The 21,355-nt window shown below is 40.6% G+C and overlaps 1 protein-coding gene across 50 annotated transcripts in view; it reads left to right on the forward strand.

Moving 5' to 3' along the window:
• Positions 1-21,355, forward strand: part of ANK2 (ankyrin 2) — a 559,252-nt gene that overhangs the window by 431,032 nt on the left and 106,865 nt on the right. For 39 of the 50 annotated variants that reach the window (XM_043545376.1, XM_043545385.1, XM_043545350.1 and 36 more), the window contains 9 exons: positions 74-172; positions 3,977-4,174; positions 6,816-6,914; positions 7,598-7,696; positions 11,667-11,864; positions 13,360-13,458; positions 13,566-13,664; positions 16,161-16,259; positions 18,925-19,023. In XM_043545376.1, coding sequence (XP_043401311.1) covers positions 74-172; positions 3,977-4,174; positions 6,816-6,914; positions 7,598-7,696; positions 11,667-11,864; positions 13,360-13,458; positions 13,566-13,664; positions 16,161-16,259; positions 18,925-19,023 — 1,089 coding nt within the window. The remainder of the gene's footprint in view (positions 1-73; positions 173-3,976; positions 4,175-6,815; positions 6,915-7,597; positions 7,697-11,666; positions 11,865-13,359; positions 13,459-13,565; positions 13,665-16,160; positions 16,260-18,924; positions 19,024-21,355) is intronic. The other 11 variants (XM_043545380.1, XM_043545388.1, XM_043545390.1 and 8 more) reach the window with 1 other exon arrangement.

The raw sequence follows: 21,355 nt of genomic DNA on the forward strand, positions 1-21,355 counted from the left end.
ATAGGCATTTACACAACCTGGAAATTGCTTATTTCTCATGACTTGGGACTCTAAAATCTCTGCTTTTCTGCAGCGTGGGGAGACTGCCCTACACATGGCGGCACGTGCTGGGCAGGTGGAAGTGGTCCGCTGCCTCTTGAGAAACGGTGCCCTGGTCGATGCCCGAGCCAGGGTAAGTGTTTCATTGCAACTTCCATATCTTCTCTTTTACATGTAAACCACAATCAAAACAATGGGTTTACTAAGGAAGGATGTTTTTTCTTCAATAGACAATAAAAGGCCACATGTTGCGTATTTATCTGTTTTGGGGGCTCCACCCTAACCAGTTCTTAATACAGTCCTGTAATGTAACTTGTTTAGTTGTATTATTACTCTCTTCTAAATAGTGCAGGTCTGACTTAGAATTGGAGCGCCCAGGTTCTAACTCAATAACAGATTCCAGAGCCACATGCTGTAGATTTATAGCTGGCTGCTGTGAGGCAATTCTATTACAGGCAGGGTCTTTGGCTCTGTTTGCACTGGAGCTGAAGGTGTAATTTCTAGCTCGGGTAGACATACCTGCTCTAACTCTGATCGAGTTAGTGCACTAAAAATAGCAGTGTAGCCATGGCGACATGAGTGGCAGGATGGGCTAGCTACCCCAAGTACAATCCCATCTGAAACCCCAGGTATGTACTCAGGGCAGCTAGTCTGTCTTGCTGCTTTCACTGGATACACTTCTATGTTTAGCATAGACTCATAGACTATCAGGGTTGGAAGGGACCTCAGGAGGTCATCTAGTCCAACCCCCTGCTCAAAGCAGGACCAGTCCCCAACTAAATATCCCAGCTAGGGCTTTGTCAAGCCTGACCTTGAAAACCTCTAAGGAAGGAGATTCCACCACCTCCCTAGGTAACCCGTTCCAGTGCTTCACCACCCTCCTAGTGAAAAAGTTTTTCCTAATATTCAACCTAAACCTCCCCCACTGCAACTTGAGACCAGTACTCCTTGTTCCTTCATCTGCTACCACTGAGAACAGTCTAGATCCGTCCTTTTTGGAACCCCCCTTCAGGTAGTTGAAAGCAGCTATCAAATCCCCCCTCATTCTTCTCTTCTGCAGACTAAACAATCCCAGTTCCCTCAGCTTCTCCTCATAAGTCATGTGCTCCAGCCCCCTAATCATTTTTGTTTAATCAGAGCTAGGATGGGTGTGTCTGCCCAAGATGGAAATTACACCTCCAACTCCAGTGCACACACACCCTACAACATGCCCCGGGACCTATTTATGCACCCTTATTGGATTCTGCAACACTACATTCTGTTGTGGAATGGTAGTTAGTTTTCAGTTTACCTAGTAAAGGGAATACCTGTAATTCCATGTCGCAATATTTACTTTTGAATAGTAAATGTGCAAGATAATTATTGGAGCTAGCTTGTATTATCTGAAGTTTAAAGAAAGAATAGATAGAAAAAAATGCAGGTTGTCAAGGGAATGATTCTAGCACATCAGGCAGAATTTCTGTACTGTCTGTTTGTTTAGCTCTGTAACCTCACACTGTGCTTTCTCCCCAGCTCCCGTCAGGGCTCCAGTTCTAAAAGACATTTAAACTCTTGAGTTTAAAAAAGTACAATAATGTAAATGCTGAAACAAAACATCAGAGGATTCTGTCTAATCTAACAGCTGAACTTCCACCATTGTTATATATCAAGTGCAATTCTCCCACTGTCCACTAAAATCAATCACATAGCCCTGATTTGTATATGTGTAATGTGGTTTTAAACATTTAATCCTGACAATGCATTATAAGATCTAGATGGAACCAGTTAACACACAAAAGACCAAGCTGTCTAACCACTGGCACTTAAAAGAATTATGAGCCAGATGCTCCTTATGTAATCACTTACAAGGTTTTGTGAATATTTTTTCATTGGCTTTAATGGAAGTTGCATAGGTGTGTAAGATGCGTGCAAAGTGAGTGTAAACCATTTGCAACCAGGATAAGTGAGTGGAAAATTCTGGTTTAGTAGTATTTTATACCCACTTTGCACAGTATAAATGACTATACTGAGAGAAAGAATGGTCCAGTGGTTAGGGCACTGGCCTAGGACTTGAGAGACCTAAGTTCTATTCCCTGCTCTGCCACAGACTTCCTGTGTGACCTTGGGCAAGTTACTTAACCTTTCTGTGCCTCAGTTCCCCATCAGTAAAATGGGACTAATAGTGCTGCTTTTCCTCAAAGCGGTGTTGTAAAGATAAATACATTAAAGATTGTGAGGCACTTAGATGCTATAGGGATGAGGGCCATATAAGTACCTGATGTAGGTAGGTAGATGCGCAAGGCAGTGGAAAATATATCTGAACATGCAATATATCTGAATATATGTGATCACGCCTTAAGAACTTTGTCTTTGGTTATTGGGGAATTGAGTTCTGTTGCCATTATTTGGAAAACTGCAAGCAGACAACAACAATACTGTACTTTTACTGGTTATTCATTACCCCTACCAACATTAGTTATGTATTCTTTCACAGGCAGGTCTTTCAAAAGAGCTCAGCACCCAACAGTTCTCGCTGTGCTTAATATTTTGAAAATCTGGCCACTTCATTTAGGTGCCAAAATGGAAGCTGATCTTTGTAAAAATCTAGCCCCAATTATCAGTACTGAACACTTGGAAAATCTGTCCCTCCGTGTTTAAAAGAGCATCTATTTTTAGCCTAGATGTTCCTACAAAAATTAAAATTCCTACCACAGAAACACATTAAAGCAGTTGCTGTGGCCACAATCAATCCAACCAGTCCCAGGGACATCTTTTTGTTTGATTTCTGTATTAGATGATGCATATTTTTGACAATATTGAAAAATCAACTGTAGTTGGCCACATGCAATATGCTTGGTATATATCAGGTGAAAATATTAAGCCTGGGTTGTGCTTTAAATGATGGGGGCAGAGGATTCCTGGGGTTAAGATTCCTACTCTGACATTAAACCCTTCATGCAAAAGCAGAAATATCTTTGGATGGTTTAGGGCACTCAAATATTGTGATTTTTTGGTGTATCATTAGTGCACATTTAACCTCAGTCTATGCAAAATCTATCATTTGGCAATCAAACTGAAAGAATATTATACAATAAAAGCAAAATATAATGTCTCTGAGAGCCAAACTCATACAAATGTGAAATATTTGCTTCTCACCAGGGCAGTTTTGTGCATATTTTTCATGCCAGTAAAAGGCAAATTTTGCACCAAGAATAGAATTTTTCACTATACGTTTGTGGGCTTTAGAAAAATACAGTCAGGAAATTGAGGTAAAAACAACAGCAAATGTTTCTGAGATGTTTCATTGGAAACTGTTCTGTACAGCAGAATCCTCAAATTTGACACAGCTCCTCTGAAGAATTTGGCTGTTATAGAGAAGGCTTCAGTTATCAGATTGAGGACTTTTTATGTTTCCTCTGCTCACATGTTGGACCCAGATCTATGGATGGACAGCATGTGAGTGTATCACTGCAGTGCTGCTGGGATTATTAAATATCCAAGGACTTTATTTTATGATGACAAATGATTGAAGGGTTGCATGTAGTTAGTTTACATTTTAAAATACACCTGGAAAGCAGCAAGAAGAGCAGGAATAGCGAGTATCTAGAAATTGCTTCCATAGGGCCAGACTCTGAAACTACTTGTGGAATAAGGTGCTACTGAAGGTGAGTAAGGGTTTCATAAAGTAGTAATACAAAGACAGACAAGTAGGACTATGGTGCAAGTGATCTACAGTCATATTTAAAGAAGAAAAGAAAAACAATGTTCCTCCCTACATTTCCCCTCCCTTTGATCTAATAGCAGATTGTTTAATCTCTGCACTGGTACTGAGCATTCCACTGTGTCCCTTATTCTTTTATATGTGGTGAATGTGTAGAGTCTTCCACTGGAATCCATTAGGATGGGGTATTCAGGTTGCTTCTACCGGCATTAACTGTTCACCTGATTTGAGTTGTAGGAGGAACAGACTCCACTGCACATTGCCTCTCGGTTGGGTAAAACAGAGATTGTCCAACTGCTGCTACAACACATGGCTCACCCTGATGCTGCAACCACTAATGGGTACACTCCACTGCACATCTCTGCCAGAGAGGGGCAAGTTGACGTAGCGTCGGTTCTCTTGGAGGCAGGTGCTGCACACTCTTTGGCCACCAAGGTAAGATAAGATGCATTGTGCTAGTCTCCCAATAGGAGAGAGAAGACTGTGATGTGGTTACCAAGCAGGGAGGCAGCTGTATAGTGAGGGAAGCATTTTCACTGAGAAACTGACCTGGTTTTATTATAAACAATAGTAAAACAGATTAAAGCAATATACAGGGAATTTTTCAGATTTCTGACACATTTTGTCTTCCTCTGAAGCCTCAGGTTTTGGTTTAAGCTGGAGACAAAATACTGGACTTGATAAACAAATCATCTTAACAAATTTAGAAAGTACTAGGTTCCTATGACAAAGGAACCTCTTGCCTACAAGGTGCCCTCTGTGTATCCAAATAAACACCTAAAATCATCATCCCTAGCATTCTTTAAACAAACAAGCCTCCTTAAAGGCCTTATTTCTTTTAATTGTTTAAATTAATGAAAGAATTCTGGTATTTAACAGCTGAAATGAAATTCTCAAAATATACATTGCGTACAAATCAGAGTATTCTACAACCAGATTGACATTCAGCGTCTTAGTAAATTAGTAAGGTATTGTATCACGTCATGGCATAATTGATTATGTCAAAGATTGTCCTAAAAATGTTCTACAGTATAGTTTTGTTTGCCTGCCTATTGAAGTTTTAACAGATTCCTAACAGAAGTAATATAAAGGAAAAGGGATATGGGGGATAGAGCGATGAATCAAGAGGTCTTTTCCAAACCCATCATCTGTGATTATGCGATTGCAAATATGGTATCAGGTGGAAAGAAGAGCTCCTTATTTTATAGTTGGAGCTTAAACCTTATATCTTCCAGGGTTTAGAAAATTCTAAACCAGTGGTTCTCAAATGAGAAGACATGGATTACTGGTGGTGCTGGCTGTTTCCAGATGCTAAATCAATTAAAACAAAGCTAAAACTATACTAAATACTTTCCTAATTTTCCATGTAAGCAATTGCTGCAGGGATGTTGTGTAATCATCGCTAAGAGAAGAGGCAATCTGCAAAGTAATCTTCCTTTGTTAACATGTGATCCATGCTATGGAAAACTTGGGGAACCCCTGGTCCAAACTCTATGCAGGTCGCATAACATAACTTGATGGCAACTAGAATAAACACCACACATTGTCAAAATGTCAGGCAAATATGTGATGGTGGCTCCTTGGTGATGTTTCCAGGACAACAGTTGCAGATCATCTGCCACCTGCTGTCCTTAACCCTTAAGATTTTCTTATTAACCTGACTTTTAAAAAGAAACTACTGAGGAAATAATTTGTTAAACAGACATTTTGTCAAAGGTCTAGTGAATCCATATTAACACTTAATAGAAAAGGTGTTTTTAATAAGACAGCTTTTCACCCCTACCTCCACAAATGTATGTGTTTACAAAAATTAACTGGATACGGTCCTCCTGTTAGACAATATCTATTTCAGTAGAGCTGCAGAAGCTATATCTGAATGCATTGGCTATATAGGAACGTGTGCTGCAATGGTAACACCAAGTTCAGAGCTGTTCTCATTGGATTTAGTTTCTTGCAGATTGTTTGGCCTTTCATTTGCTTCCAGGGACAAATCAATGCAGTGGATAAATAATTAAAAACTCTGTCACCTGTGACAAAGTTCCTCCACTACCTTGGTGGGTCTTGCACTTATTGGCAGATTTGCTCACCTCAGAGATTCACGGCAGCCCTCAGTTTGGCTGTTTTCGTGAACCCACAGTCCAGGTCAACTTCTCCTGTGTCTGACTAGGAGTTGGGAGGTTTGGGGGAACCTGGGCCCGCCCTCTACTCAGGGTTCCAGCCCAGGGCCCTGTGGAATGCAGCTGTCTAGAGTGCCTCCTGGAACAGCTGTGCGACAGCTACAACTCCCTGGGCTACTTCCCCCTGGCCTCCTCCCAACACCTTCTTTATCCTCACCCCAGGACCTTCCTCTTGGTGTCTGATAATGCTTGTACTCCTCAGTCCTCCAACAGTATGTGTTCTCACTCTCAGCTCCTAGCGCCTCTTGCTCCCAGCTCCTCACATGTGCACCACAAACTGAAGTGAGCTCCTTTTTAAACCCAGGTGCCCTGATTAGCCTTCCTTAATTGATTCTAGCAGCTTCTTGATTGGCTGCAGGTGTTCTGATCAGCCTGTCTGTCTTAATTGTTTCCAGAAGGTTCCTGATTGTTCTGGAACCTTCCCTGTTACCTTACCCAGGGAAAAGGGACCTACTTAACCTGGGGCTAATATATCTGCCTTCTATCACTCTCCTGTAGCCATCTGACCCGACCCTGTCACACACCATAAAACGAAATAAAAAATTGAGCTAGTGAAAAGCTAAGTTTTGGATAAAATTTGAATTGGAGCCTCACCACCCATGCAATGGATATTGCTTAGTAAACTTTTTATGTGGTAAAATGTCATACTGTGGACATATGGAAGACTGAAAGAGAGGATATTTTTTTATATGACACACTCCTATCAAAATATTTCAGAGTGAGTAGTGCCATTACTACTTGTTAAGTCTTATTAGTTATTAATGAATAAAAATGGCAGGTGGCTTTAATTTGAATTGTAACCTGCTAAAACATTCAAAGGTTGGTAGAGAAAAAAAGATCATTACGTGAAAGATCCCAGAGACTTACACTAAAATTTTTGTTTCCTAAAAATTTTTCAGAAGGGATTCACACCATTGCATGTGGCAGCCAAGTATGGAAGCTTGGATGTGGCAAAACTCCTCTTGCAGCGTCGTGCTTCTCCTGATTCAGCTGGCAAGGTACAGTCCTCCACTACAGGGAATCACTGAGTGATTGAATAGCAAAAAGCAATTATGCTTGGTAATTTGGTGAAAAATAATGTAAAAGAAGGAAGAAGTTGCATTCACTGTCCAACTTAACTATATTAAAAAAAAACCCGTCTCTCTGGAATGATTTTTACATACACACGTAATTGAGGTTACCTTGCAGTGTGTTTAATGTTTTACTTTTATTACAGCAGGACATGTTGGTGCACAATTATAAAGACTGATATTTTACTGTGGAACAAGAAGTGCCCATTCTGTTAAATTATTCAGGTCATAAAAATCACTATGCAGAAATAATGGGGCAAGACCAGAACTATTACTTTTTCCCATGTTGCAAAGGTTGCTCATACTGATGTTTCTCTGACTTGGCGATTTCAGAACTTGGTTCATGATAAATAATAAATACTGGCCAAATAAAATTCATCCTCAGTTGCTTGCCCTGTTTTAAGCAAAGTACATCATACTAACTATTGGCTTACTATTATTTTCAGTTTCAGTAAAGTTTCTAAAATGAAAATAATCCAGACTGAGTTAAATGTCATTTTGTTTATGTATTTATTGGCTAATCAATTAATATATTTAATATATATTGATTTGTGGCTTAATGGTTGCTTATGCCCAGCTAACAACTTAATTCGGTAACACGCCCTTTACAGAATGGCCTCACCCCACTCCATGTAGCTGCTCACTATGACAACCAGAAGGTGGCTCTGCTGTTGCTGGAGAAAGGTGCCTCTCCCCATGCTACTGCCAAGGTGAGATTTCACAGCCAAGCACTGGCAACGTTACTCTCTGAGAACCAGGGGAATAATTTTAAAACGACAACAAGAAACAAAGCAATGAAGGAGCTGAGTCAGCTGAAGGCTGGAGCCACAGTTGCGAACTCCTGACACCCCAGAAGGCGGATATAGAGGCCTCTGCTGGTAGGAGGCTACAATTGTAGCTGACTCCTGCTTGTTCTTGAGCCTCTCAGATAAACAGTTGGTGGGTGACCAGCAGGGGAAAGGGAGAAAGAATGCTTGGGAGTTGATGCACAAAGAAGCCTCATACTTTTTCTTCTGCCTCCTCTGCTGCCTCCTCTTCTTGCCCTTCACAGCCAGCCACAGTTTGGAGGGAAAGGAGTTCTCCCCAGATAAAAGCTGGAGGAGAGATGCCCCTCCTTTTGCTTATAATTGTCCCCATCATTAGAATTCTCTTAGAGATATTTTACAACCTCATAGCTAGTTTTGTATCTATAGTTTTCAGGATTTTTGAAGCTATGCAAGAATTCTGAATAGCACTTCTGAGACTATGCTCAAGCCTATGAATTATATCTTCTGTGCTCAGGATTTTTGTCTTTTTGATACTCTGTCTCCTCTCCCTGCTCATTCTTAAAAATAGTGCTGTTTTTTTCAATAGAGACTGTAAGGGTTGTTTTTTAAAGTCATGGTAGAGCGTTTTAGGTGCATACTTGCTTTATAGCATAGCCACTTATAGTCAAACCTTGTTACTGAAATGTAAGGACTGCTGATTATCCAATGTGTTGAGAAATATGAGGAACTTCATTCCATGAGGACACCAGATCAGGATGTCCTTGTGTGATTGAGTTCCTGAGTAAACTTTATGGATCACTCACTTGTCTATTGTCCTAAGAGACCCTATTCTGATCTTACTGAAGCTGGCCTGTTGCCTGTTCCAGTTAGTGACCAGATGCAAAAAAACTGATTTTCCTTTTACAGATATCAGTCAAGAGTAACTCCATTAAAGTCAGTGAAATTACACCAGTGTAAAATCAACATGCAACAAAAATCTGTCTAAAGAGTACACAGCCAATTAGAGTGGCATCTCCATCTGATAGCTAGGCTCATGTATTATTACAGACTCAGAGTAGACCCCATACAGTCTAAATGCTTTGGCTCTACCAGGTAAACCCATGGTGACATTCCTTGTGACTGAGTAGTAGGAGCTGTGCTAAGCTTCTCTCAGTCATTCTTTGAATATATTGCATATATGACTGAGTCCAACTCAATTTTAATGAAAAAGAAGCATAATTTAGAGCTTACTTTAGTACTGCATAGCAAGAAACCTGTACTTGAAACTGTGCGTGTAAAGAGGTTTGCCTGTGTGGCAGGATTAGGGCTTGTATCATTCTCTGATATGTTACAGGAGACTGAAAAAGGAAAAGGGGGGAGGGATAGCTCAGTGGTTTGAGTATTGGCCTGCTAAACCCAGGGTTGTGAGTTCAATCCTTGAGGGGGCCATTTAGGGATCTGAGGCAAAAATTGGGGATTGGTCCTGCTTTGAGCAGGGGGTTGGACTAGATGACCTTCTGAGGTTCCTTCCAACCCTGATATTCTATGATTCTATGAAAACACCCACACAGAACCCTATCTGTGCACGTTTTTATTGATTTAAAATTTTCTGGCTCCTACACTCTGCTCAAACTTTCCTTCAAGAAGTGGCCCTTTTTTTCATTGATGTACAGGAGGCGCTGCTTTTGCTGGTGTGGATGGGAATTCAGCAGAAGCATTGCTGCAGTAAGAAATTTTACCAACCCTCCCCCCAAACACAAATACTACAAACTTAACAAGGATTCTGTTTGCCCTAACCCCTAATTATGTCTTTGGAAATGAAATACAGAGAATTAAGTGGAACACCATCCTCTTCTTTGCAAATAAGACAGTATGTCAGTGCACTGAGACTGTACATTATGGTTATTTGCTCATGAAAGAACTCCTCCCTCTGACTGTATTTGCAGCCAGTTGCATAACTGACACAGCTATCAAAGTCACAAGTGGAAACATACATCCACCTCTATACTTTTACATCCAAAGAGCAGAGTGCAGTGCAGAACATGCACCCATCAAGCACCAAAAAGTTGTAGCTCATCAGTCAGAAGCAGGGTATTTACTCATTTAGCGGGGGGAAATTGCGTGAACTGGAGCCAGTGACAGGAAAATTCTAATGTATGAAGGCTAAGGCATAGTTAAATTCCAGCTTGGGTGGAGGAGAAGGTGGATGAAGACAAAGCAGTTGCAGAGCAGGTCCTAGTAAGCTCCAAAATATAATTAACTCTAATCTGTGAGAGTAGAAAATAAAACTGTTTCCAGGCACCTTATTTTACAGTGTACTGGCTTTTCCTCGTTTTTATGTAACTTCCCTCTCTTTTCTCTCTCCACCCACACTCTAGGACTAGATCCTCAGCTTGTGTAAATCTGAATAGTTCAGTGTCAATTTGTATTAGCTGGGGATCTGGATCTAAGTTCTATTGACATCTGCTGACTACAGTATTCTTGTCAGCATCCATATGGGTCAGCCGCTACATGCATGCATTTCCAAATCATTGCATTTTTGTCTGTCTCTATATTCCTTGGGACATCTTATTCTTGTAGAATATGTTCTTCTATATATTACAATACTCAAGATTTCCAAAATTTAGAGTTCGTTGCAGTCTCTGTCTTCATTTATTAATCAACTACCACTTTGGTATGTGGAGGACAAGATGCACTTTTTTTGCATGATTACAATTTCACACATTGAAAAGAAAAATTGGATTTAGAGAACTAAAACCAAACTCATTGTAGGATATGCCTTAGAGTTAAACATTAGAACTGATGGAAAATGGAATTTCCCTCAGGAGAAAATTTTGATTTTTTTGGAATGACTTTTCATCCAAAATTTCAAACTTTTTCACAGGAGGAAAATATCTGAAAAATTCCATTTTGGAATAACCAAAACAGTTAACTTTCCAGCTGCCTCCAAGGAGTGCCCAACTTCTCAGGCAGCCAACTCCCTTGGGGAATCAGGCACTAGAGGGAGACAGCTGCCCAGAGAGCCTCTTCATGTTGTTCAGCTCCCCAGGGAGCTGGCTTCCCCAGGAAGCAGCTACCCAGGATGCTGGGCAGCCAGGGAAACCCAGGCTCTCAGGAAACCTGGCAGAAAAGCATTCTGTCCTGCTTTCCTGGTTTCTGTCGAAAGTTTCCATGGAGTTGACAGATCCAGCTGAATCTTTAGATTCTGTCAGTTCAGCATTTTCTGACAGAAAAATGTTCTATCTGAAAATTTTTGACAAGCTCTACTAAACATAGATTTTAACATATTGCTTTATAATGTGCAGTTTGCAATTGGAAAAATTAAAATGGCACTCATTCCCACCAGATAGCATTGAGACGAGGAGCCCAGAGTTTTAGAAAAAGGACTAGATATGTATGTGGATATTGAAAACAGCCACAATACACCAGATAGCATGAGGGTTTATATCCTCTTTATGCTAGTTTAGGGCATAAAGTAACTACTAAATGGCAGGACTTAGGAAAAGATTTCCAAATGCATAGGCTATTCCATAATTGTCTACCTTCCTTTGAAGTATCTGGCATTGGCCACTGTTGGAGGCAGAATACCAATCTAAGTGGACAATTGATCTCATCTGATACAAGAATTCCTATGTAAAATAATTCTTAAGATAAAGAGATGTTGCAATAGTTAGTTTTTAATGGTTTTTCTTTTCAACATTCCTTCATATTTCTCTTTGCCACCATAATTTGAAAAGTGGACATTTTCTATTCCTCCATAATTATTTCCACTGGAAACTGACTGTAGGATTGTTAAGAATGGGAAAAATAATGACACAGGGTCTAGAGACAGATTGTTCCAGATATTTCTATGAAATAAAATGGAGCACTATTTGCTGTGTGATGGATTTGTAAACATCAGAAAAGGCTATTAACATGTGGAGCCTGGTTTTAGAATGGATATACCCCTCTGCACATTGCTGCCAAGAAGAATCAGATGCAGATAGCTACCACGCTGCTGAGCTACGGAGCCGAGACCAACATTCTGACCAAACAGGGAGTGACCCCGCTGCACCTGGCCTCTCAAGAAGGTCATGCTGACATGGTTACCTTGCTCCTGGACAAAGGATCCAATATCCATGTGGCAACTAAGGTAATAGTTTATCCCCAGTGGTGAAGGGCATCACGGGGAGGACATCCAATGACTTGCAAGGTGCAATACAAGAAGAGAGCCAGCTGCTTAGAAATAGAGTCCAAACTATACATCCCTATACACATGCAAAAGCTCAAGATATGAGAAGTGTTAGGAAGCAAAGGCAGGTGGGTGAACAGCAGTAGTGAAGGTAGGTGGGGCTGGCAGAGAGAGTGACCCTGATCAGAGGCTGTCTTAAAAGCATATCATTAACAGCTGTGTTGGGTAATCTAAGGAGGATCTTCAGTGGTGTGCCATGTTCAGTGGAAAACAATGTGTGCAAGCTCTGACTGAAAGGTGGGCTTGGAGAAGCAGGCAAGCCAGGGGAAGTTGCTGCAGAACCAGCCGTGGAGAAAGGGTTGTAGTGTTTCCACAGTCCTGCAGTCTTGTAATCTCTGAGCTGTTTCCAACATAATACGAAAGTTGTACATCCTGTCTAAAGGATTAAGAAATAATAGAAGGGAGGTTGCACAAAGCTCTAGGTTCTGTAGGTCATTGGGTTGATCCAGCCCTGTGTGACACATGTCAGAGAACAATAGCTTGAGGGATGAACTAGTGGAGTGCTTATAGCACTTATCCCAATATATTGTGCCATCCAGCTTCCTTGCTGGGATGGAAGAAACTAGTAATGTTTGGCAGAGAATAATGCAGCTTTACTAGTTGCGAAAATAATAAAATAATCCTAATGAAAACCATTCTGATCCATCAGGTTTTCTATTGGAATGTGTGCCAAATCCTTCCTAGAAGTACCTTGATTCCCTCCCAAAAACATTACATAAGACTTTCTGTGATGCAGTTTTATCCAACCAAAAGATGCTGAACAAAATTTACTCTCACAGGCCTTTGCTCAGGAGTAAAGGCTGCATGATGAGGCTCTTGATGTATGAGAATAGTGTAATGTGCCATTCTGAGAAATGGGAAAGAAACTGCTTTTCCATTCTCATACTCAATGTCTATATTTATATAATTTATTCATATAAGCTGTTACCTATTTCCTGTCCATGCGCTATCCATGTATGCTTTTTTAAAGGTTTGCTTAAATTCTCTTTTTGGGCCTCAATTGTCTTCTACAGTTTCCTTTATTTTGACTCCCACCCATAATTGTTAAGGCCCATTCCTCCTAGTTGAGGAAGGCTACATATGGCTTCCAGGAGTTGCAGAAGGGGTCATCCTACTTCATTAGCTGACACTTCAATTTCTCCAGTGACATTACTGTGTAAAGTCCAGGTGTGGTAATCACTAGCTGAAAGCACCAATCTATAGTTACGATTACAGTTTGCTGTGATGAGCTGTTTGCTAGTTTTACATGGATAGAGACCAACTCCCATCTTCTCTTAAAAATCTCTATTTTTGAAATTACAGACAGGATCTTGCTATATTTAAAAAATGATAAACTTGCAAGTCTCATTTCTTTCTTTTTGATAACATTATAGTTCTCTTTCCATTTCATTTGTAGAGTGGATTGACATCCTTGCACCTTGCGGCTCAGGAAGATAAAGTGAACGTAGCTGATATACTGACAAAGCATGGTGCAAACCAAGATGCTCAGACAAAGGTAAACCACATAATGCTACTGCTTTCCAGGTGAACAAGGATGTTATTGTTATAATGGAACATCCCATTGACTGCATAGGTTTACTTTTTTGTGTTATTTTATTGTAGCTGGGCTACACTCCTTTAATTGTAGCTTGTCACTATGGAAACATCAAGATGGTGAATTTCCTCCTGAAACAGGGAGCCAATGTCAATGCTAAAACAAAGGTAAAGAATTTTTCATCACTTCTGGTTTTTTTCTTCAGTGACCAAATGATACTAATTCATACTCCATATGGACAGTTATAGGATTGTTTTCCAAGTAGATCTTTTTACAAATTACGCATGCACGCTAGGTGTCAATATCTGCTGATTTGTGGCTGTGGTGGAATGAGTTCCCTCTGTTCTGCTTCAGGATGCCTTACTCACTAAACTGAAGTCCGGTATATTAACTCTCTGTGTGAGAAGGGAGATCTGTTCTCTTGAGTTTATCCTTTATTTTATTTGTACTGGTAACACATCTGAGCCTGATTCTGATCACATTAGTGTAATTCCATTGACTTCAGCAAAGTTACTTCTGAATTATACCAGAATAAAGCCCTCCAAGGTGTGCTATGTGGAGACAACTCTGCCTCTCTCAACAAGTGGTTTCTGAATCTGCAGAATATGTGCTTACACTGAGGGATCTGTGACCACAAAGCCTTGTTGTATCACAGATGCCTTCACATCACCTGCACCAGGAGAAGGCCAGCCCACAAGGGCCCAGCACTCCCTGGCTCCAATTCAAGCTGGCTTCTTGTTGGTGGCCTGTAGTCATAGCACTACTGTTCACCTTCAGACTCACACGGTTTCCTTGGTGTTTTGGTGTCAGTGCAAACAGCTAAGCTCCGTTGATGGCCCCAACAACACCTCTGGTGTCCTTGACAACTGATCAGAATCACACAAACTTGTAATTCACTGATCATTCCTGCTAACTCCTCTGTCTCCAGCTGCTTACTTATTTGGTCAATCCACTCCTCGAAGTGGGACGACATCATGAAAATGAGCCCAACTAAACAGCGCGAACTCCAATGCACAAAAAAAACACAGAGGCAGGGGTAGTGTCAGGACATTTCCAGAGAAGACTCAGCCCAGACTCAGTAGGTTAAAACCATAGATAAGATTGTTCAAAGAGCTGGTAGGTATAACACAAGAAAAAAGTTGAAACCCATAATAAAAGGAGACAGCTAGAAACTGTGTGCTACCAAGATGGAATTGAAAGGAATGTCCTAATTGCCCCTTATCTGTTAGGTGTCACTCTGTATCTAAATGTGTGTTGAACTCATTGGGTCAGGTTCTGATTTCAGTTTCCCTGGTTATTCTAGTTATCTGAAATAATTCCATTTAAAGTTAGTTTAGAGTAACACTAGAGTAACTGAAATCAGTATCTGGCTCATTGTCTTTTCGAAAACATCAAAATCTTGGCAGCCTAACAGATAACCAGCATTGTGGATTCACTCAGTTTAAAGAGCAAGTCCCTCCTGGACAGATTTATAGCTGACAGAACATGTTAGAAGCCAAACAACATGCAATAGCCTGAACCTTCAGGATATTGTATACCATGTCCAGCAGAAAGGTGCTGTGTCTGGACTCATTCCCAAGGGACAGCACTGATATTAAAGTAATGGAAATAATGTGATTGTCAGTATAAAACACCACAACCTATAGTAAATCCCTGCTCTGTATCCTACCAGATAGATGAATGTGTAGCCTAAATGTCACAAGGGCAACTAGCATACCAAGCTCATTCTCACCCATCTGTCCATATGAAAGATACATGTCATAGTCATAGTTTAAGGCACACATAATTCCAAGAGATCAGTAAGAGTCCCTTAGGCTCTCTTATACATACATAAATGGTACAGTGAAATCAAATTGCTATTTTCCCCCAGTTTATTCTCTGCCTGCTTTCAAAGTCAAGTGCAGATAATTTTGTAAATTAATTGCCTGACTAGATCCATACAATTCCCCCTCAGATCAGCTTGCTGAAGTGCAGTCTGGCTCTGCTTTTGTATTGTAGCACATCATGAATGGATCATTGGAGTAGATAAATATACAGAATTAAAATATATTTATTGGTACGCAGAACATGCAGACATTTTTCACTGTATCTGTGGCACAGTTGGGACCTTTTGTAGACCAACAGAAGATGAACTGCACTGACATTCATAATCAGTGAGACTCGAAGTCAAACAGCTGTTTCATTTAAAATGGACTCAATCAGTGCTGTTAGAATTTACATGGCTTTAGAAATTAGCCCAAGTGTTTTAAAGGCAGACTCCTCGGGTACCCATTAAAAACAGAGGGCTGGGAGTCAGAAGACCTGGCTCTGTCCCCCTCCCACAATTGCTCTGTGACCTTGGGCATGAGCATTATGTTTTCTATGCTTCACTGTCCCCATCTGTGAAATGGGGACGGTAATGTTTGCCCACCTTTATAAAGACTATTAATATTGTCCTATGAAAAATGCTCCGCAAGTCAAAATATTATCATGATTTATTATTTCATTAATCCCTAGAGGGTTTAGAGAAGGTTGCTAAGAATTATTGTATGTGGGTGAAATGCTGGCATAGATGTGGTTTTAAATAAATTAAATGTCTTGATTAGAGGAAGTAAATTGAAATGTATTTTCTAATCACTGTATTTTTCTCTCCTTAAAAATACGGTAATTACCACTAATAACAGAATGGCTACACCCCTCTGCACCAAGCTGCTCAACAGGGTCACACTCATATCATCAATGTTCTACTCCAGCATGGGGCCAAGCCCAATGCCATCACTGCTGTAAGTCTGGAAATTGTCTGTAGTACTACTGCAATCTGCCACCTGCATGCAGCTTGTTCCCCGGATGGCTCCTTTCTTTCCTGAGTCTGATTGACTCATTTGATTCCTCTCCTCTCTAGCCTTTTGCTGCGGTGAATGTGCTTCTCATACAGCTGGTCATCAGATGTGTGTGTGTGACTTCCTCCCTCCTTTCTAGCCCCTTAAGGTAGCTCTGTTTAGTTGCAAAGCTCTTTCCAGATGGAGAGTTCGTTTGAATAGTGAGTTGAGCATGGGATTTGGAAACAGTAATTCCTGAATTATAATTCCGGGTTGGCCACTGACTGGTTGTGTCACAGGCACTCTGCATCTCAGTTTCTCCATGTGTAAAACAAGGGTGGCAATAAACATGGAAGTCTTATTATTCTCCCGGTGCCTGGCCAAGATGAGGATCTGGACAAAGGCAAACGGACTGCAACCCTATTGTGTATAAAATGAAAGGGATGCTTACTGCCCAGGATGAAGCACTTAGTCCAGACCCGATTTACACTATCCTTCTACCCATTTGTTTGCCACCTCCTGGATTGAGTTCACTGCCACTCCTGGATTCTTAGATAGCAGTTATAGCCTGTAGCGTAGCTTCTAACCTCTACAGACAGCCAGGAGTCTGCAACTATTTTTCTTTAATGCCATTGCTGTAATAGCCATGTATACCACTGACAACTCCAGGTGAGCTCTGTGTACCCAGAGGTTCCAACTGGTTAAAAAAAAAGAAAAAGAAAAAAACGGGCCTCAGCCTAGCTGCTGAGTGGGTCAGACTTGCCATGAGTGCATAATACACCTGCTTAAATCTGCACTGGCTTCTCACTCAGTCCCTGGAACAATACTCTGGGATTGAGTTATCCAAGAATCCATGTCTTAGTTTATATCCTACATCATCAGCTGGGAGGCTTTTATGGTCAGTTCCTGGGGCTAAACACCCCATCAGGGCTTTCTTAGTTTGAGGGTATGTTCATTTGATTTCAATCACCTTGTAGAGCTGTCACAGCCTGGGTCCATCATACCTCAAAGCACAGTCACTCCAGAGGTGGCCTGGGCTCTTACTCTGGCGTTACCATCCACACAAAAACATCTTATCCAGGTTGAGTGGTGCATTCAAGTGGGACTATCTGGCACAGTTTGGGGAGGTTGGAAGTTTGGTCTGGGTTAGAGCCCCAGTTCAGCTTTCATTTGGGACTTGCCTGAGTTGCAGTGTTAGCTAGAGGTATATGTAATTCAAGAGTTACCCGAGCCTGATTCCTGTCTACACACAAAAATCTCTCACTTGGAGTAAGTGATGCTTTAAACTTGAGCTAGCTGGACCATCAGGGGACGTAGGTTGAAGCTCAAGTGCATCTGATGGTTGAGTAAATAATGCAGTAAAGGTATTCTGTGCTGCTAATCCAAACACTGTGCAGCTCAGAGTGTCATTTTGCATTTTGCAGATTTAGAGAGCCTAAGTCAAGACGAGTTAACACTCAAGTGAAGCCAAGGCTTTGGGCTGGAAAGCCACCCACTTTGCAGTCGCTAAAACACTCGAGTGCTTATAGTCCTTCCATGTCTTCCCACAATTTTCACCATGTCCCCAGAAGGACAGACAAGTTCTCCCATTATTACTGCTGTACGAAGAACCATGGGATATGTCCTCAGAAGTCCTAGTGATACACACAGGTGCATACGGCAGCAATAAGGACACAGTAACTTGGATAATGCTTTGCAGCGTGGCAGCTCATACCTGGGGCTGATCACCCAGGTTAACTCTGCAGTGAAGACATACCCTCAGACATTCTTACCTGATGTAGCTTGTGTCTGATTTTTTTTTTCTGCTTGTCCTGACAAAAAGCACTGATTTTTGGCTAGGCGTTGTGGATGGATTTATTCTGTGCTGCTGAGCACTTTTGAAATAAATAAACACAGACCAGATTTTGATACTCCTATTGAGTAGCTTCATTGACTTCAGTGGCGCAGCTCCTGATGTAAGATATGGTTCTGTGTGAGTGAGAATATAACAATCTAGCCCTATATAAATAAATAATACCTATCCACATCACAAGGGTGTTCTGTGGTTTAACTAGCTAATTAATTCTTTATTTGAAGATTAAAAGGGCTATCTAAATACTAATTATTTTTATGGCTTAGATAGGCATTGAAATTAAAAGAATTCTCCCCAGGTCCTAAACTTGAAGCTTGTTTTGTTTTGTTTCCTGTTACATCATGAGGTTTTGCATAAGTTATATATTCCCAGAGAGAGCATTGTACCTGCTGCAGATGTGAACTGTGTCTGTCAGATGTTAGACCCTAAAACTTTTTAATGGTTTTTGAATAACCTCCCAAATAATAGAGCTTTTGGAAAAAATGCAGTCAAGGCACATAATGTGTAGTGAAATTTGACAACTTTAGGGTTAAAGCATGCAACACGTTTTTTATGAGGAATTGCAGGCAGATGTAAGTGTGTTGTGTTACCATGGTAATCAGGGCTATAGTCTTAAAGAAGTTACAAAGACAGATTCAGATGTAATGGTAAAACTCAGTGATTTTCCTAAGCTGTGCCTTGTTTTGGATGGAAATGCTGGCTCATGCAGTGCTGAGAGTGATCTCACTGATTCAAATCACAGTCCTCCCTCTCATTTCTCTCTCTCTCTCTCTCCAGAATGGTAACACTGCCTTAGCGATTGCAAGGCGTTTGGGATACATCTCAGTGGTCGATACTCTAAAGGTGGTAACAGAGGAGGTCACCACCACCACAACTGTGAGTACTAGATGTGCTTTAATGCTTCCATTCTCTATTCATAATATTGTCTCTGCTTGTACTGCAGACTCCCTCTGCCTCTCTCTTCCTCTTTTTAGTTTAAGTTTTTAAGGCCCTCCTTTGCTTGGTTGTTGCAAATGTATTGATGTGCATATAGATGTGCATACAGTACACAGAATTAATATAAATAGATCTATAAATCTGAGTTTACACTGGTGAAATAACAGGTATTCAAACCAGAATATACGTTTTTAGAGAAGGGGCTGAGCGGCAAATCTAAACTTTCCTGAAGTTTGGGAGTCTTTGTATAGGTTCTGGCCCATTTCTCTATTTTTCTTTTCCATTATCCTAGTTCCTTCTTTTCTGTCTCTCCTTATACTTATACGCTTTCCTCTGTGACACCTGCTGATGCAGAACCACCACAGCAGGCTTCTTAGCAATCAGGCTATGCCAGTCCATGAACGGGTGCCAGACTTAGTGGTGCTCACTAGCAGCTCTGAAGCACATAAATCCTCAGTTTGCTCAAATCACTTCCAGAACAAATAGATCCAGTTTTATTGTAGTGTAAAAAATCCCAGCTCACTTCCTCAGCCCTCAAACTGACTGGAATCAGGATTTTGATTCTCAGGGCTCATGAGTTGAGCCACGTTGATGCCTGTGGAATAGTTTCATTTTTCAAAACTTCTGTTTACTCTTTTTTAAAAAAAAAGAATTTAATTTTCGGGAGGACAGTGGTAACCAGCCACTTAGTTACCTGGTCACAATAGATGCAAACTGTTGTTTTTAACCAGAAAGACAGCTATATTCTGATGCCAAGACACAAGGGGGAGGGGTCTCTCTCGCTGGTCACATATTGCTACAGCCTGCCACTGTTTTAGTAAGTCAGAAAAGAGGCGTTCAAAAAGCTGTGTATCACTGAACGCAGTAATGGTACCATTTTTTGCACGAATTTGCTTTACTGTCTTTTACCGTGAAAACTTACAAGGACAATGTTTATTTTTTAAAGCATAAAACATTATAAAAATAGAAAGGCTATAAGCATTAGGCACCCCATACAGGCCCATAATGATAAATCCAAAAATTAGTGAAAAGATGCTACCATATGTTATAAACCAAGAACATGCACCACGGTGGGGATAGGGCCGGGGGGGAGGGGGCAATGAACGAGAGAGAGGAAAATAATTTTGCTTTTACATCGCATGCTGACAGCAAGTCCCTGTTGAAATAAACAGAGTAAGATGGAACAAAATTGGCTTGACATGATGTTATAAATAGAGTGAGCTATGGTTTATTAATGAACTATGAGAAACAGGCTTAGTTTTCTTCTCCAAATTTGAGTCAATTTCCAGAAGAATCTTAATAAATATGGAGTATTTGCTTTTGCTGATATTTGTTTATTTACTCTTGTAACACACATACAAGTACATATTTGTGTGGTGTGTGAGTTTATTCTCCCTCTCTCTGGGTAACATTTATCAAAAGTAATTAAGTCCATTTTCAAAACTGACTTTTATGTAGCCTGTGTAACCCCCCTCCCCTTCTGTTTTCCTCATCTTCCTTTTCTCATTTCCCTTTCATGTCTTTTACATCCACTTGTTGAATCTTCCATTGTATTTATATAACACCCAGCAACACCCTGCTATCAGTGGTTGTCCAGGTACCACAACAAAGTAAATATTAAATAATATGAATTGCAGTATTAAAAAGGAGATTTATAAACACTTTTGAAATACATAACTTTGATTTAGTTATTTTGGAAAAAAGATTTTTAAAAAACCCTATAATATATACCTGAGCAGTGGACTTTTCCTCCAGACATGGCAGATGCTTGAGGCATTTATCTTTGGGCTGAATCAAACATTTGTTGAACCTAAAGGTTTCTGTACAAGAAATCCTATTTCTTTTAGTGTATCCGCATACCCAATATGCAAATTCAAACAAGAGAGAAACAGTGTTTAAAAAGTCTTGTGGGCCAATTCATCCCTGGTGAACTACGCCTGACATAGATAGAGTTTGCCAGAGATGAATTTGACTTGGTCCTCAAATGCCGCTTTGGTGTATGCAGGTAATGTGGTCTCTGCATCATCTTAAAGAGATAATTTGGTTGGTTAAAGAGCTTTTGGAACTATTGCCAAAAAGGAAGGATAAATTGTGGGTGCCCCCTCCAATTGGGTTTTCCAGATGGTGAGGTTGATATTGCTAGTACAATATAACATTCAACACTGAAAAAGATACATTGCCATTACAGTCACAATAGGTATTTCATTCGTCAAGGCCCTGACTAAGATCAGTGATACAACCGAGTGCTGCACGGAGAATGTTAGACAATCCA

The sequence above is a fragment of the Chelonia mydas genome, chromosome 4, assembly GCF_015237465.2.
Source record: "Chelonia mydas isolate rCheMyd1 chromosome 4, rCheMyd1.pri.v2, whole genome shotgun sequence".
Taxonomy (NCBI): Eukaryota; Metazoa; Chordata; order Testudines; family Cheloniidae; genus Chelonia; species Chelonia mydas.